This window comes from Bactrocera dorsalis, chromosome 1 (genome assembly GCF_023373825.1).
Source record: "Bactrocera dorsalis isolate Fly_Bdor chromosome 1, ASM2337382v1, whole genome shotgun sequence".
Classification (NCBI taxonomy): Eukaryota; Metazoa; Arthropoda; class Insecta; order Diptera; family Tephritidae; genus Bactrocera; species Bactrocera dorsalis.
Genome location: NC_064303.1, coordinates 65,688,094 through 65,703,737, shown reverse-complemented (window position 1 = coordinate 65,703,737; position 15,644 = coordinate 65,688,094). Strand labels below are relative to the sequence as shown.

Genomic DNA, 15,644 nt, shown 5'->3' with positions numbered 1-15,644 from the left:
AAAGGGTATGGTAGGTAGGTTCGAGCTGATGTAGCGCACGTTTTGAGCTATTGAACTCCTTAAATCTTTTATGTGGAAAATAAAAAAAGGATCTTTATCCTTTCTTACAAATGTATTTCTGGGGAAAATACGAAAAGTAGAAAGATCCTTTTTTTTACAAATGTATTTCTGGGAAAAATAAGATAATACGACAAGGAGAAAGATCTTTTTTTTACAAATGTATTTCTAGGAAAAATAAGAAATCATATTCTTGGACTACTATATAATAATTGTGCTTAAGCATTCCTATACAAACAATGTAATATTTATTTTATATTCATTTGTGGTTTTGCGTCGCGAAGTTAAACGTATTTCTCAAAGCAAAACAATGTCGGAAATAAAAAAGAAGAGACGGCAATACTGTGCGAAATATATTAAATTCGGATTCACCGAAAATCCCACTAACTCATCCTCGCCTAGGTGTCTTCTATGTCTAAAAACATTTTCGAATGAAGCAATGAAGCCCTTAAGACTGCAAGATCATTTGAATAAAATGCATCCAGATAAGAGAGACAAGAATGTAGCATATTTTCAAGACCTAGAGAAGAAGCATAATACTCAGCCAAGTGTAGCAAAACTATTTTCGGCGGCAGATAAGCAAGATGACGACGGACTTCGAGCTTCGTACAATATCTCTTTGTTAATTGCTCAAAAAGGCAAGCCACATAACATCGGAGAAGAGTTAATATTGCCAGCAATAAATGAAGTAATAACTACCGTGCTTCATAAACCGGCCGCAGATATTATCCGAAAAATTCATTTGAGTAATATTAGTAATCGGCTATAATCGCGTAAGCGGTGTCTACGCCAGAAAAGAAGAAGAAGAATATTTCTGTGCAAAGACGAATTGATGAAATGGCTGAAAACATTGAAGAATCATTGTGCGATCTCCTGAGAACAAGCCAATTCTCAATTCAGCTCGATGAGTCCACTTTATCAACTAATGAAGCATTGTTGTTGTCTTTCGTGAGGTTTATTAAAGACGAGAAAATATGTGAAGAACTATTATTTGCTAGAAATTTAGAGACCGATACAAAAGGCGAAACCATATTCAATATATTGGAAAAGATTTGCGACGAGAAAGAGATTCCTTTGAAAAATATTATTTCAATTGCTACGGATGGCGCTCCGGCTATGATAGGGTGCCATAAAGGCTTAATAGCCCACTTAAAAAATAAAAGTTCTAGATGTCCTTGGTGTACATTGCGTTATTCATAGACAACATTTAGTTGTTAGAAACTTAAGTAAAAACTATTTCAATCACTGGAATATGTCATCAAAGCAGTCAATAAAATCCGCAACAGCTCTTTGAATGATAAATTATTTCATCAGCTTTGTGTTACTAATGACGAGGATTTCAATCGTTTGTTGTTTCATACTGAAGTTCGTTGGCTATCAAGAGGCAATTGTCTGACTCGATTCTACAACCTGTTTGACTCTGTTATAGAGTTCTTGGAAACTAGAGATGCACAATTTCAAGACAAGCTCATAACATCAAAGAATGATATAGCTTACATGACAAACCTCTATAAATTGTTCAGCGACATGAATCTCCAACTGCAGGGGGATAAACTAAATTTAATTAAAACAAAAAACGTCGTTGCTGCTTTCGCAGCCATACTGCTGCGTGAGTTTCACAATTTTCCGAATTTATCAGTATCATGCAGTAACGACGAATTGTTTGCCTACTGCCAACATTTGGAAAACCTCCACACTGACTTCACCGAACTATACCAGGACATTTTGAACTTGGAAATACCAGACTGAGTGTTGGATCCGTTTTAGAATGTCAACACAGCAATGTCACCTCAGCTGGAAGAAGAACTTATAGAATTGACAACAAACCAGGAAATAAAAATCAAGTTCAAAAATGGTTACCAAGAATTTTGGCTACAAAAATCGATCTCGCAATTGTACCCTGGATTGTGGTAAATCGTTCAACGATTCTTGATAGCATTCCCATCGTCATATTTGTGTGAACGTGGATTTAGTGCTGTGACAACACTGCTTACTAAAAATAGAAATCGTTTGCTTGTTACCGAACGTGGCGACTTGCGACTGTTCTTGAGTAAATTGGAACCAGATATTAACAAACTTATTAAACAGCATCAGATTCATCCTTCACATTAGTTTTTATATATGGATCGATTATTTTAGTTTTATTTTTAATAAAAGATTCTGTTTTAATACTATAAAGTTGTGTTTCAATAATCACTCTTATTGGCAGGTGGAGCCCGTAAGAGTTAACTTGAGACCTAAGCGCCGTTGTAAGTTACCTACTGCGCTCAGGTTTCAAGTTGCTGGTTATAGTAAAAGTTTCGTTTAGAATTCTCCGTTTATTTAATAAATAGGTGAAAAAATGGGGGCGCTAAAAAAATATTTATTCTCAAAGTGGGCGGTAGACAAAATAAGTTTGGTAACCATTGCTACTTCTTCGCCCGCGCTTCATAAAAAATAACCCTGGTCGGTCCAACACCGGGGTGTATCAAATTTTTTTCGCGTAGAACTCCTTTTGGCGTGGACGGTCTTTGGCCGCGCTTCAAAGAAACTAATCCTGGTCGGACAAACACGGGGGTGTATCAAATTTTTTACGCGTAGAACTCCTTTTTGCGTGGGCGGCCTTCGACCCCGATTCAAAAAAAAAAAATAACCCTGGTCGAACAAACACCGGTGTGTATCAAATTTTTTTCGCGTTGAACTTCTTTTTGCGTGGGCGGCCTTCGGCCGCGCTTCAAAAAAATTGCCCTGGTCGATCCAACACCGGGAGTATACTTTTTTACATTTTTTAATTTTTTTTATATATATTTTATTGTTTATCAACGATTATGTTTCATGCATTTAGGGTATACTCTTTCTTTCTATTTTTTTGCTACTTTGTAAAATATTTTAGTTTGGTAAAACTGATTATATGACAATTTGTAATTCATTTGTTATTCTTAAATAATCATAATTCAACATTAAGTTAAATGTATAATAAAAGCTAGTTTTGCACTCTATTATATAAAATAAATGTGTACAAATGAATTAGTGATGTGTCAGTGGACATAAAAGTGAAAATTTTATATCGACGAATACGTAATTAAAATAGTGGAAATTTTCAACTTTAAATGCGAATATCTCGAAAACTATAAGCTTCTTGATCTGGAGAATCTCCTCTATCCGACCATACCCATTTTATTCCCGAAATCCTGGGACGGTATACTAAAGTCGACCCAAACTAACTTATATACTAGTCGTAATTTACAATTTTTTATTTGTTATTATTTTTTATAGGATTTTGTGATGCACTCCTATTGTTTTTCACACCGAATTATTGAGGTTTTTACCTAAATAATTTTTATTTTTCGGTTACTAAGTATTACTCCAAATTTAAAAGTGTATAAAAAGACTGCATAGAATGAACAATTCGTGGCTAAAAAATATGTGAATAAAATTCTTGTTTTTGTTAAAAACGTAACTTTGTATTTTATATTGTGATGCACTCATATAATTTTTAAGACAACTGAATATATATATAGTATATATTTTGATCTGGAGGGTCAATCTATCCGTACATACTCTTTTTAACCTCGAAACCAGGGAATGCTTTTCTAAAATTTACTCTTAAATACAAATATCTCAAAAACTATAATCAGCGAGAGGGAAATGTTTAGTATCGCGCCGGTAAAGTACCGTTTATGGAGAAAAACAGAGGGGGCCTACCCTCCTCACGCCCTCTTATTGGAAAGAGGAAGAATCGAACTTTCTAATAAACCCCCTCTCGACCCCCTAGAGCCCCTATAGACCTGTATGGAGTCCTTTGAAAATGACCAAAAATCAGTGTTTTTGCTCATTTTTCCCATACAAACCAATGCATCCCAGCCAACATGTATGTATGGAAAAGAAATCAAAATAAAGAAAACCAAAATGTTTCAGTGCAATGTATATACATATTTAATTGCATCTTATAATGATACAAAGAGATCCGGTATGACCGACGGCCGCGCTCTAAAAAATTAACCCTGGTCCAGCGAATACCTGGGGTGACCGATGTACTTTCGTGTAGTATTAGTTTTTGCTCTAAAAAAATAACCCTGGTCGGTCCAACACCGGGGTGTATAAGATTTTTTCGCATAGAACTTCTTTTTGCGTGGGCGGCCTTCGGCCGCGCTTTAAAAAAATAACCCTGGGCGGTCTAACACCGGCTACGCCATTCACAGTATTTTAGCATTGAACACCTTTTCGCGTTCACTTCATACATTTATTGCTAAGTGGGTTTAATTTATTCCGTTTTGTTCGTGCTTTCTTGGTAATTTGACAGTTCAAATTAGGCAGTCATTTTGGTTTTTGCATTATTAAACTCAATGCAGAAAAAGGTGTATTTTATTTAAAGATTTACAAAGAAATTAACAATCAAAAGTAATGTAAAATAGTACTAGTGGTTTTTATAATTCATAAGTAATATATGTGCGTGAAAATGTATCCATAATTGGTTTGGGACAATGATCAAAAGATGAAAATACACTAGCATATATTTAGAAATTTGCAAAAAACAAAAAAAAATAGTATTTTTTAAAGTGAATTTGTGGAAAAATTTGTTAACCGATTTTTATAAAATATGTTTAAAAATAAAGTTCGATAATTTAAGCATATATGCGTCTTTAAAATTTTCAATTTGGTTCTCTCGTTTAGGTACAGTGAGCCAAAATTAACCAGGGCGATACTAAACTCAACCCCAGCGGCACTATAACTATACTTTTAATCTGGAGTATCTTTTTAACCAAGACGTCGGGAGATGCTATTTTACAATTTACCCTTTAGAACTTCCAATGCAAATAATCTTCTCTATCCATACATACCCATTTCAACCCTAAAATTGGGAGATGCTATTCTAAAATTCACCCAAAGATTGTCCATTATATTTAGTTCGCGGGTTTCTATTCTAAATCGAAGGCAAATTCAATTTAGATGCTCAAATGATTATTTAAGAACTTTTTATCAAACCTCACCTGCCTCTCTTCATCTTCCTGTTGCTTCATTCTGTTGATTTGTTCGTCAAGACTTGTTTCAATTTCTTTTTGTCGTTTACGTTTTTTGTTAACACTATAAGTGCAATATTCTTCCGAATCTTGACTGTCACTAGAGCTATTGGCAATATACGTCTGTTTTCTAAAAAGAATGAACAATATTAGATATTTATTTCATCATATATATATATATATCTTTAGATAATGAACACCTATATTTTGAATGCCTAGTTTCCCGAACATCTTTTTCAAATTCATGATTTATAGAGTCCCTGCATTTATTTTTTTTATTTATAGAAATATTCCGATATTTTTCTTCCGACCGATCACTTCCATGCACTCCATTCTTACGCCTATCACGGTCTTTTCCTCTCTTTTTATGCTTGTTTTTATGATGGTGCCGTTTTAATGGGCTTCGCGATGAACGAGAGCTTCCCATAATTAAATTATTATCAAAATCTAATCAAAATTAGCTAAGAGCATATAAACTCTAAATGCTCAAAAGCATTGCTATTTAAGAGGCATCTCTACAGCCAATAGAAATTATCTGGACACTTTTACGGGTCGTCTCGGCAGGATAAAATCTATGTCTTACTAACTGTCAAATCTATTGCTATTGCCATTGCCAAATCTGTATGTGGGCATTTGTTATCATAATGTTACGAATTTACTGCTTGCTAGTTTATTTTTTAGGTTCGTATCTCTGGATTGACAAATAAAATCAACACTGTTTAATTTAATTCAACAACTCTTTATTTCACAACTCGTCTACACTATAGCAGTTTACTCTTAGCACTGATTGATTACGTTGGCGCTGCCACGGCTTATATAGCCACGCACTTCTCGCTGATGCCGACGTGTCCTTCTAGAATATCGCGTCTGGAAATTACCAGAACATAATGCTATACGGCGCCAGACGCAAGCAGACAGCCGCGGCGCCAGACTCGCAATTGTTGAAGTAGACAAGCAGACAGTGCGGCGCCAGCAGGCACGTAGCCAGGGGGGGGCTAGAGGGCTGAAGCCCCCCCCGAAATAAGGAAATTTTTTAAATAAATCCAAATAAAAAAGATTTATCACTGACTGAATCTTTTGAAACTCTTATACACAACTCAGCTCAAACCTATAACAGTCGTATGCAACTACACTAGACGGTGACTGAAAACTTATCAAAAGTCATACTTAAGCGTTGTACAGATCTCCATCTTGATATGGCGAAGTTGGTTGGACAGGGATATGACGGAGCAGCAAACATGTCAGGGCATTTAAGTGGAGTGCAAACCAGGATAAGACAACTGTATCCAAAAGCACGCCCCCTAAACTTTTAGTTTTCCATCTATAAAAAAAAATTCAGACCATAAAAAGCCCTTAATTTTCATAATAAACTTTGCCCCAAACACGATACATTTCCCATGGAAATTACATGGGATTTTGCCACTTTTTACAAATATTTTTTTTTCTCTGAAACTTTCTCGTTTGTAGGAATAAAAAAATCATATTCTTATACAGAATTGAATGCTCTACAAAAAACGTCGAACAAAACAATTGAATTTTACAAAAAAAATTTCAATTTTCCGTAAAAGCTCGAAAATTCCAGAAATTACCCAGAAGTTTAACCTTGAACAACTTTTAAAGGGGTGAGTATATCGAAAAATTGTCCGGACGGTTTTTGTAAAGCATTCAATTCTGTATAAGAATATGACTTTTTTTATTCCTACAAACAAGAAAGTTCCAGAGAAAAAAAATATTTGTAAAATGTGGCAAAATCCCATGTAATTTCCATGGGAAATGTATCGTGTTTGGGGCAAGGTTTATTATGAAAATTAAGGGCTTTTTATGGTCTGATATTTTTTTTTAGATGGAAAACTAAAAGTTTAGGGGGCGTCTCGTCACAAATAATCAATGTGGTAAATAACGGACACCCTAATGTATATGAATTTATATTGTTTTTTTTTAATAAACAGAAAATTTAAATGAAATGAAAAGCTGGCTACGGGCCTGGGCGCCAGATGCCTATTGTTTCGACAAGCACACAGCCGCGGCGCCAGATGTCTGCAACAAGACAAATGCTATTCCATATACCTACAGCTATTGTTCATAATAAGGGATGCATATAGCAATACAAATACAACTTAATACTACTTTTTGTAACACTGCCCTCCACTAAAGCCTAATCGTCCCGATTAGGCACAAATCCTCTTGAACCAAATGGGGCGAGCCTCTCCAAATGTACTACTTTCATTTTACATCGTGCTTTCCCATTTCTTTGTATGCGGTATACCACGTCATTAAGTCGTTTCATCACCATATAGGGTCCTTCCCAGGCTGTCTGTAGTTTCGGGGACAAGCCTTTCTTTCGAAGTGGATTGTACAACAGGACCAGATCACCTTCTTCAAAACCTTTTGAATTTGCCGCTTGATCGAACCGGTCCTTCATCTTATTGCTCATCAGATGCGTATGCTGTCTTACCATTAGATGCAATTCATTCATTTCTTCCTTTAAGGCAGAACAATAATCTCCATCATTTCTTACAGCTGTAGGATTCGTTCCAAACTTAAGATCAGCAGGGAGTCGCAGATCAGATCCGAAAATAATCTTTGCCAATACTTTCGGGATCATGGACTTCGGTACTATGATCAGCAGACGAGAATGTTTGCCATCTTCGCTTTCCCAGGTGCGATGAAGGTATCCATTAACGAGGTTTATGCTGTTCCATTGGGCCCAATATGCTTTTGCAGTTGGACTCTCGTTACTTATTTGTTGCTTTGGTGGTCGTACCCCATTTTCTTTGGCCATTACCAGCTTTGCAAGATCAGGGTCCTCCAGCTGATTGATTCTGATGCGGTGAGGAGTCCAATCATCTTCAGGTTCCATATTCAGTAATCGCACGTCGATTATACCTTCTTTTCCTTCTGATTTGGAGCAATGTTTACATTCCAGTGGACAAGGGCGACGTGATAATGCATCCGCATTTTTGTGGTGAATCCCCTTTCGATGTTCCGTTTCGAAGTCGTAATTCTGTAATCTTTCGATCCATCGTGCAATTTGGCCTTCCGGATTCTTAAACTGTAATAACCATTTTATTGCTGCATTATCAGTCCTCAGCAAGAATCGTTGTCCATACAAATACTTGTGGAAATGTTTTACACATTCCACCACAGCTAGTAGTTCTTTTCGCGTCACACAGTAGTTTTTCTCTGGTTTCCCGAGCACTCTGCTGTAATACCCAATTACTCTTTCTTGTCCGTCGATGAGCTGAGACAGGACACCTCCAATTCCATAAGCGCTCGCATCTGTATCCAGGATGAATTTCTTTCCAGGTATTGGATAAGCCAACATCGGCGCCGTACAAAGTAGTTCCTTAAGCTGCTCAAACGCTTTTTCTTGTTCCAACTGCCATACAAACGGGCGATTCTTTTTTGTTAAATCATGTAAACTTCTAGCCACGTTCGCAAATCTAGGTACGAAACGGCGGTAATACGTGCATAAGCCGAGGAAGCTGCGGAGTTCATGAATGTTGGTGGGTCGAGGCCAATCTTTCACTGCTTTTATTTTTCCTTCCTCGGTGTGAATTCCCTCAGTTGACACTTTATGTCCGAGATATGTGACCTGCTTCTTCCATAATGAACACTTTTTGGGATTCAAGCGTAATCCGGCTGATGCTATTCGCTGAAAGACTTCCTCTAGATTTTTCAGATGATCATCAAAACTTTTTCCCATGATGATAATGTCATCAAGATACACCAAACATGTCTTCCAGTTGAGTCCTTTTAACACATGTTCCATCAGTCGCTCGAACGTTGCAGGCGCATTACATAACCCAAATGGCATCACAGAGAATTCCCATAACCCGTCGCCTATACTGAAATCGGTCTTTTCACGGTCACGTTCATCAATCTCGACTTGCCAATATCCACTTTGTAGATCTAATGTAGAAAACCATTTCGCTCCAGACAAGGTGTCTAATGTATCGTCGATTCTCGGTAGAGGATAACTGTCTTTCTTTGTGACATCATTCAACTTCCTATAATCTACGTAGAAACGGGTGCTACCATCTTTCTTTTTAACTAAGACGATAGGTGAGCTCCATGGACTTATTGAAGGTTCGATTACACCGTTTTTGTGCATGTCTTCAATAATTTTGTTAGCATCTTCACTTTTTGCTAGTGGAACCCTACGCGGAGCTTGCCGGATTGGTTTAGCTTCTCCGGTATTTATGCGATGTTTGACAATGCTCGTTCTTCCTGTGTTGTTTCCTTCGTTTGCAAATATGGATGCGTATTTTTCTAATAGTTTTTCTGCTTTTAATTTTTCATTTCCATGCACCTCATTCAGCAAATTGTTTAGGAGTGTAGGACTTATCTGCTGTGGCTCAATAGTTGGTTTCTGTTGTGACCGTTCGCATCGTGCTATTGCACTTATATTCTGGCACTGTCCAATTACTGCTCCTTTCTTCAGACTTATAGGCGTGTTGAATTCATTCACTACTCTGACCGGAATGGTGGCGTCTTCACTAGTTTTCACAAGCGTTCTTCCTACCAATATGGGTGTATCTATTTTTGTTGGTTCCACAATCCACAACTCTTCAGTCCCACCTCCTCCATTCACTTTGGCCCATACAATCGCCTCAGATTTTGGTGGAATACTCTGATTATCATCAACAATCACCCTCTTACTTTCAACGTTGGTCACATATCCGGTGTTTATAGGCATCTCCATGTTCTGGCAAAACAGCATTTGCTTGTTTAAATCCAAAGTAACCCCGTGATCAATCATGAAATCTACTCCCATTATAATTTCATCCGTGATTTCTGCTACGATGAAGGTGTGATTAACTTCCAGGGTACCAATCATCACTTTGCCTTTTCCCGCGACAGCTGCTTCCTCCCCGGTGGCCGTTCGAAGCTTGCAACCGACTAATGGTTCAACCGTTCCTCTTACCACATCCGGTCGGATAATTGAATGTGTGGCACCAGTATCCAAAGTAAGCGTTGACAGTCGTCCATTTACGATGCCGTTGATAGTAAGATTGTTGTCATGGCGACCTATTTGTGATATCGAGATGGCGGGGCAAATAGTTGTGGGAACCAGCTCACGCCCCTTTGAACTGTTCCGTTTTAGTTTAACGACTTGTGAGATGTGGATGCTCCGTCCTCGTTATCTGTTGGTTGTTTCCGTTTTGATGGGTTTAGTTTTATATTGCAATTTCGGGCAAAGTGACCCACTTTTCCAAAATTGAAACATCTTCCTGTTGTATTTACTCGCGGTGCAGCAATTGTCTTCAGAGTCTTCAATATTTCTTCCATCAGCGCCGGTTGTTCCATTTCAACCCCTTGTACTTTGTGTGCTGGTTTACTTAGTAGGGAAGCTGTTTCCTGTGTGAGGGCGTGCGAAACCGTTTCAGCAAACGTTCTTTTTGGCAATGCATATGTGGCGCGTTTGGTGTCCACATCACGAATTCCATTTATGAAACATTGAATTTTTACCCTCTCAATGTAATCCACAGGTGCATCTGCATTTGCCAAATGAGCCAGTCGTTCGATTTCAGTTGCGAACTCTTGCAATGACTCGTTCATCTTCTGACCCCTATTTTGCAGTTCGATCTGGTATATTTGTTTCCGGTGCTCACTACCATATCGTCTTTCTATCGCACTCATCAATGCCTCATAGTTGTCCCGTTCACAGTCTGGAATAGTCTGAAGGATTTCTGCCGCAGGTCCTTTCAATGATACAAACAAGGACGCCACTTTGTCTGCTGCATTCCAGTTATTGGCCATTGCTGTCTTTTCAAACTGAAGTTTGAAAATTTGAAATGGAATACTTCCATCGAATGTGGGTGCCTTCAATCTTTGATTATTTGTTGATGGTGCAGGGCCATGTAGTTGCAGTTCTCGTACACGATTACTTAATTGAAGAACTTCTGATTTTAAATTTTCTTCGTCATTTTTTAAAGTGCTTAATTCGTCTTCAAATTTTGAAAATTTCTCTTGCACTTGTTTTTGTAGTTGTGTAGTATTTTCCGTAATCTGTTGTGTAAGGCGAGACTCTAACTGTGATGTATTTTCAGCTATTTGCGTTATTTGCTGTGCCAGACGATTTTCTGTTTGCACTACATTTTCTGCTATTTGCTGTGCCAGACGATTTTCTGTTTGCACTGCATTTTCTGCTATTTGCTTAATAGCCACTAACAGCATGTTCGTGTCTACGCTTGATGATGTTCGTTGTTCTTCTACTTTTTCTTTTACCTTTGTAGAAGTTTCTGGGCCATCAAATTCGAATTCGTCGACATTAATTCCATCCGCTTCCATTGCTTCACGTAATCGTGCCTGCAGATCCGCCTTTTGCCCGCTTATCGGCAAATTACGCTCCTCCAGTTCCTTTTTTAATTGCTGAATTCTCAATTCTCCGAATTTAACCATCTTGAATTTGGATTATTTGACAATCCCACTTCTGACACCAATTGTTACGAATTTACTGCTTGCTAGTTTACTTTGTTAGGTTCGTATCTCTGGATTGACAAATAAAATCAACACTGTTTAATTTAATTCAACAACTCTTTATTTCACAACTCGTCTACACTATAGCAGTTTACTCTTAGCACTGATTGATTACGTTGGCGCTGCCACGGCTTATATAGCCACGCACTTCTCGCTGATGCCGACGTGTCCTTCTAGAATATCGCGTCTGGAAATTACCAGAACATAATGCTATACGGCGCCAGACGCAAGCAGACAGCCGCGGCGCCAGACTCGCAATTGTTGAAGTAGTTAAGCAGACAGTGCGGCGCCAGCAGGCACGTAGCCAGGGGGGGCTAGAGGGCTGAAGCCCCCCCCGAAATAAGGAAATTTTTTAAATAAATCCAAATAAAAAAGATTTATCACTGACTGAATCTTTTGAAACTCTTATACACAACTCAGCTCAAACCTATAACAGTCGTACGCAACTACACTAGACGGTGACTGAAAACTTATCAAAAGTCATACTTAAGCGTTGTACAGATCTCCATCTTGATATGGCGAAGTTGGTTGGACAGGGATATGACGGAGCAGCAAACATGTCAGGGCATTTAAGTGGAGTGCAAACCAGGATAAGACAACTGTATCCAAAAGCACGCCCCCTAAACTTTTAGTTTTCCATCTATAAAAAAAAATTCAGACCATAAAAAGCCCTTAATTTTCATAATAAACTTTGCCCCAAACACGATACATTTCCCATGGAAATTACATGGGATTTTGCCACTTTTTACAAATATTTTTTTTTCTCTGAAACTTTCTCGTTTGTAGGAATAAAAAAATCATATTCTTATACAGAATTGAATGCTCTACAAAAAACGTCGAACAAAACAATTGAATTTTACAAAAAAAATTTCAATTTTCCGTAAAAGCTCGAAAATTCCAGAAATTACCCAGAAGTTTAACCTTGAACAACTTTTAAAGGGGTGAGTATATCGAAAAATTGTCCGGACGGTTTTTGTAAAGCATTCAATTCTGTATAAGAATATGACTTTTTTTATTCCTACAAACAAGAAAGTTCCAGAGAAAAAAAAATATTTGTAAAATGTGGCAAAATCCCATGTAATTTCCATGGGAAATGTATCGTGTTTGGGGCAAGGTTTATTATGAAAATTAAGGGCTTTTTATGGTCTGATATTTTTTTTTAGATGGAAAACTAAAAGTTTAGGGGGCGTCTCGTCACAAATAATCAATGTGGTAAATAACGGACACCCTAATGTATATGAATTTATATTGTTTTTTTTTAATAAACAGAAAATTTAAATGAAATGAAAAGCTGGCTACGGGCCTGGGCGCCAGATGCCTATTGTTTCGACAAGCACACAGCCGCGGCGCCAGATGTCTGCAACAAGACAAATGCTATTCCATATACCTACAGCTATTGTTCATAATAAGGGATGCATATAGCAATACAAATACAACTTAATACTACTTTTTGTAACACTGCCCTCCACTAAAGCCTAATCGTCCCGATTAGGCACAAATCCTCTTGAACCAAATGGGGCGAGCCTCTCCAAATGTACTACTTTCATTTTACATCGTGCTTTCCCATTTCTTTGTATGCGGTATACCACGTCATTAAGTCGTTTCATCACCATATAGGGTCCTTCCCAGGCTGTCTGTAGTTTCGGGGACAAGCCTTTCTTTCGAAGTGGATTGTACAACAGGACCAGATCACCTTCTTCAAAACCTTTTGAATTTGCCGCTTGATCGAACCGGTCCTTCATCTTATTGCTCATCAGATGCGTATGCTGTCTTACCATTAGATGCAATTCATTCATTTCTTCCTTTAAGGCAGAACAATAATCTCCATCATTTCTTACAGCTGTAGGATTCGTTCCAAACTTAAGATCAGCAGGGAGTCGCAGATCAGATCCGAAAATAATCTTTGCCGGCGTGTAACCAGTTGTCTCGTGCTTCGCTGAACGATACGCCAGCAGGAACATCTGGATGCACTTGTCCCAATTCCGTTGGTGTTTATCAACGATTTTCTGCAGATGTTCTTCGAGCGTTCGGTTGAATCTCTCTACCATCCCATCTGATTGTGGGTGTAACGCTGTTGTCCGTGTCTTGTGGATGCCCAATAATGTACAGACTTCTTGGAAAATGGAAGATTCGAAATTTCTGCCTTGATCTGAGTGTAATTCGACGGGCACTCCGAACCTTGTTATCCAATTTTCTACAAACGCTTCGGCTACGGTCATCGCTTCCTGGTTTGGTAAGGCAAATACTTCTGGCCATTTACTGAAATAGTCCATGACAACCAGTAGATATTTGTTTCCGGCCGTACTGGTTGGGAACGGACCTGCAACATCCATTGCGACTCGTTCAAATGGTGATCCCACGTTGTACTGTTGTAGCCTACCGCGACTTTTGGCTTTAGGACCTTTAGCTGCCATGCACTCTACGCAATTACTTATCCATTCTGCTATGGAATCTCGACAACCGATCCAGTAGAACCGTTGTTTAATCTTCTCTATAGTTTTTGTAATTCCAAGGTGCCCTCCACTAGGTCCATTGTGATATTCTTTCAATACTTTCGGGATCATGGACTTCGGTACTATGATCAGCAGACGAGAATGTTTGCCATCTTCGCTTTCCCAGGTGCGATGAAGGTATCCATTAACGAGGTTTATGCTGTTCCATTGGGCCCAATATGCTTTTGCAGTTGGACTCTCGTTACTTATTTGTTGCTTTGGTGGTCGTACCCCATTTTCTTTGGCCATTACCAGCTTTGCAAGATCAGGGTCCTCCAGCTGATTGATTCTGATGCGGTGAGGAGTCCAATCATCTTCAGGTTCCATATTCAGTAATCGCACGTCGATTATACCTTCTTTTCCTTCTGATTTGGAGCAATGTTAACATTCCAGTGGACAAGGGCGACGTGATAATGCATCCGCATTTTTGTGGTGAATCCCCTTTCGATGTTCCGTTTCGAAGTCGTAATTCTGTAATCTTTCGATCCATCGTGCAATTTGGCCTTCCGGATTCTTAAACTGTAATAACCATTTTATTGCTGCATTATCAGTCCTCAGCAAGAATCGTTGTCCATACAAATACTTGTGGAAATGTTTTACACATTCCACCACAGCTAGTAGTTCTTTTCGCGTCACACAGTAGTTTTTCTCTGGTTTCCCGAGCACTCTGCTGTAATACCCAATTACTCTTTCTTGTCCGTCGATGAGCTGAGACAGGACACCTCCAATTCCATAAGCGCTCGCATCTGTATCCAGGATGAATTTCTTTCCAGGTATTGGATAAGCCAACATCGGCGCCGTACAAAGTAGTTCCTTAAGCTGCTCAAACGCTTTTTCTTGTTCCAACTGCCATACAAACGGGCGATTCTTTTTTGTTAAATCATGTAAACTTCTAGCCACGTTCGCAAATCTAGGTACGAAACGGCGGTAATACGTGCATAAGCCGAGGAAGCTGCGGAGTTCATGAATGTTGGTGGGTCGAGGCCAATCTTTCACTGCTTTTATTTTTCCTTCCTCGGTGTGAATTCCCTCAGTTGACACTTTATGTCCGAGATATGTGACCTGCTTCTTCCATAATGAACACTTTTTGGGATTCAAGCGTAATCCGGCTGATGCTATTCGCTGAAAGACTTCCTCTAGATTTTTCAGATGATCATCAAAACTTTTTCCCATGATGATAATGTCATCAAGATACACCAAACATGTCTTCCAGTTGAGTCCTTTTAACACATGTTCCATCAGTCGCTCGAACGTTGCAGGCGCATTACATAACCCAAATGGCATCACAGAGAATTCCCATAACCCGTCGCCTATACTGAAATCGGTCTTTTCACGGTCACGTTCATCAATCTCGACTTGCCAATATCCACTTTGTAGATCTAATGTAGAAAACCATTTCGCTCCAGACAAGGTGTCTAATGTATCGTCGATTCTCGGTAGAGGATAACTGTCTTTCTTTGTGACATCATTCAACTTCCTATAATCTACGTAGAAACGGGTGCTACCATCTTTCTTTTTAACTAAGACGATAGGTGAGCTCCATGGACTTATTGAAGGTTCGATTACACCGTTTTTGTGCATGTCTTCAATAATTTTGTTAGCATCTTCACTT

At 38.6% G+C, this 15,644-nt stretch overlaps 1 protein-coding gene across 7 annotated transcripts in view; it reads right to left on the bottom strand.

Moving 5' to 3' along the window:
- Positions 1-5,617, bottom strand: part of LOC105233655 (UPF0430 protein CG31712) — a 112,717-nt gene extending 107,100 nt beyond the window's left edge. The window contains exons 1-2 of one of the 7 annotated variants that reach the window (XM_049462627.1): positions 5,258-5,617; positions 5,028-5,187 (exon numbers count right to left, since the gene is read on the bottom strand). In XM_049462627.1, the coding sequence (XP_049318584.1) occupies positions 5,028-5,187; positions 5,258-5,484 (387 nt within the window). In that variant the 5' untranslated portion in view covers positions 5,485-5,617. Of the gene's footprint in view, positions 1-5,027; positions 5,188-5,255 lie in introns of all 7 variants that reach the window. The other 6 variants (XM_049462623.1, XM_049462628.1, XM_049462624.1 and 3 more) reach the window with 6 other exon arrangements.
- Positions 5,618-15,644: the final 10,027 nt, after the last annotated feature.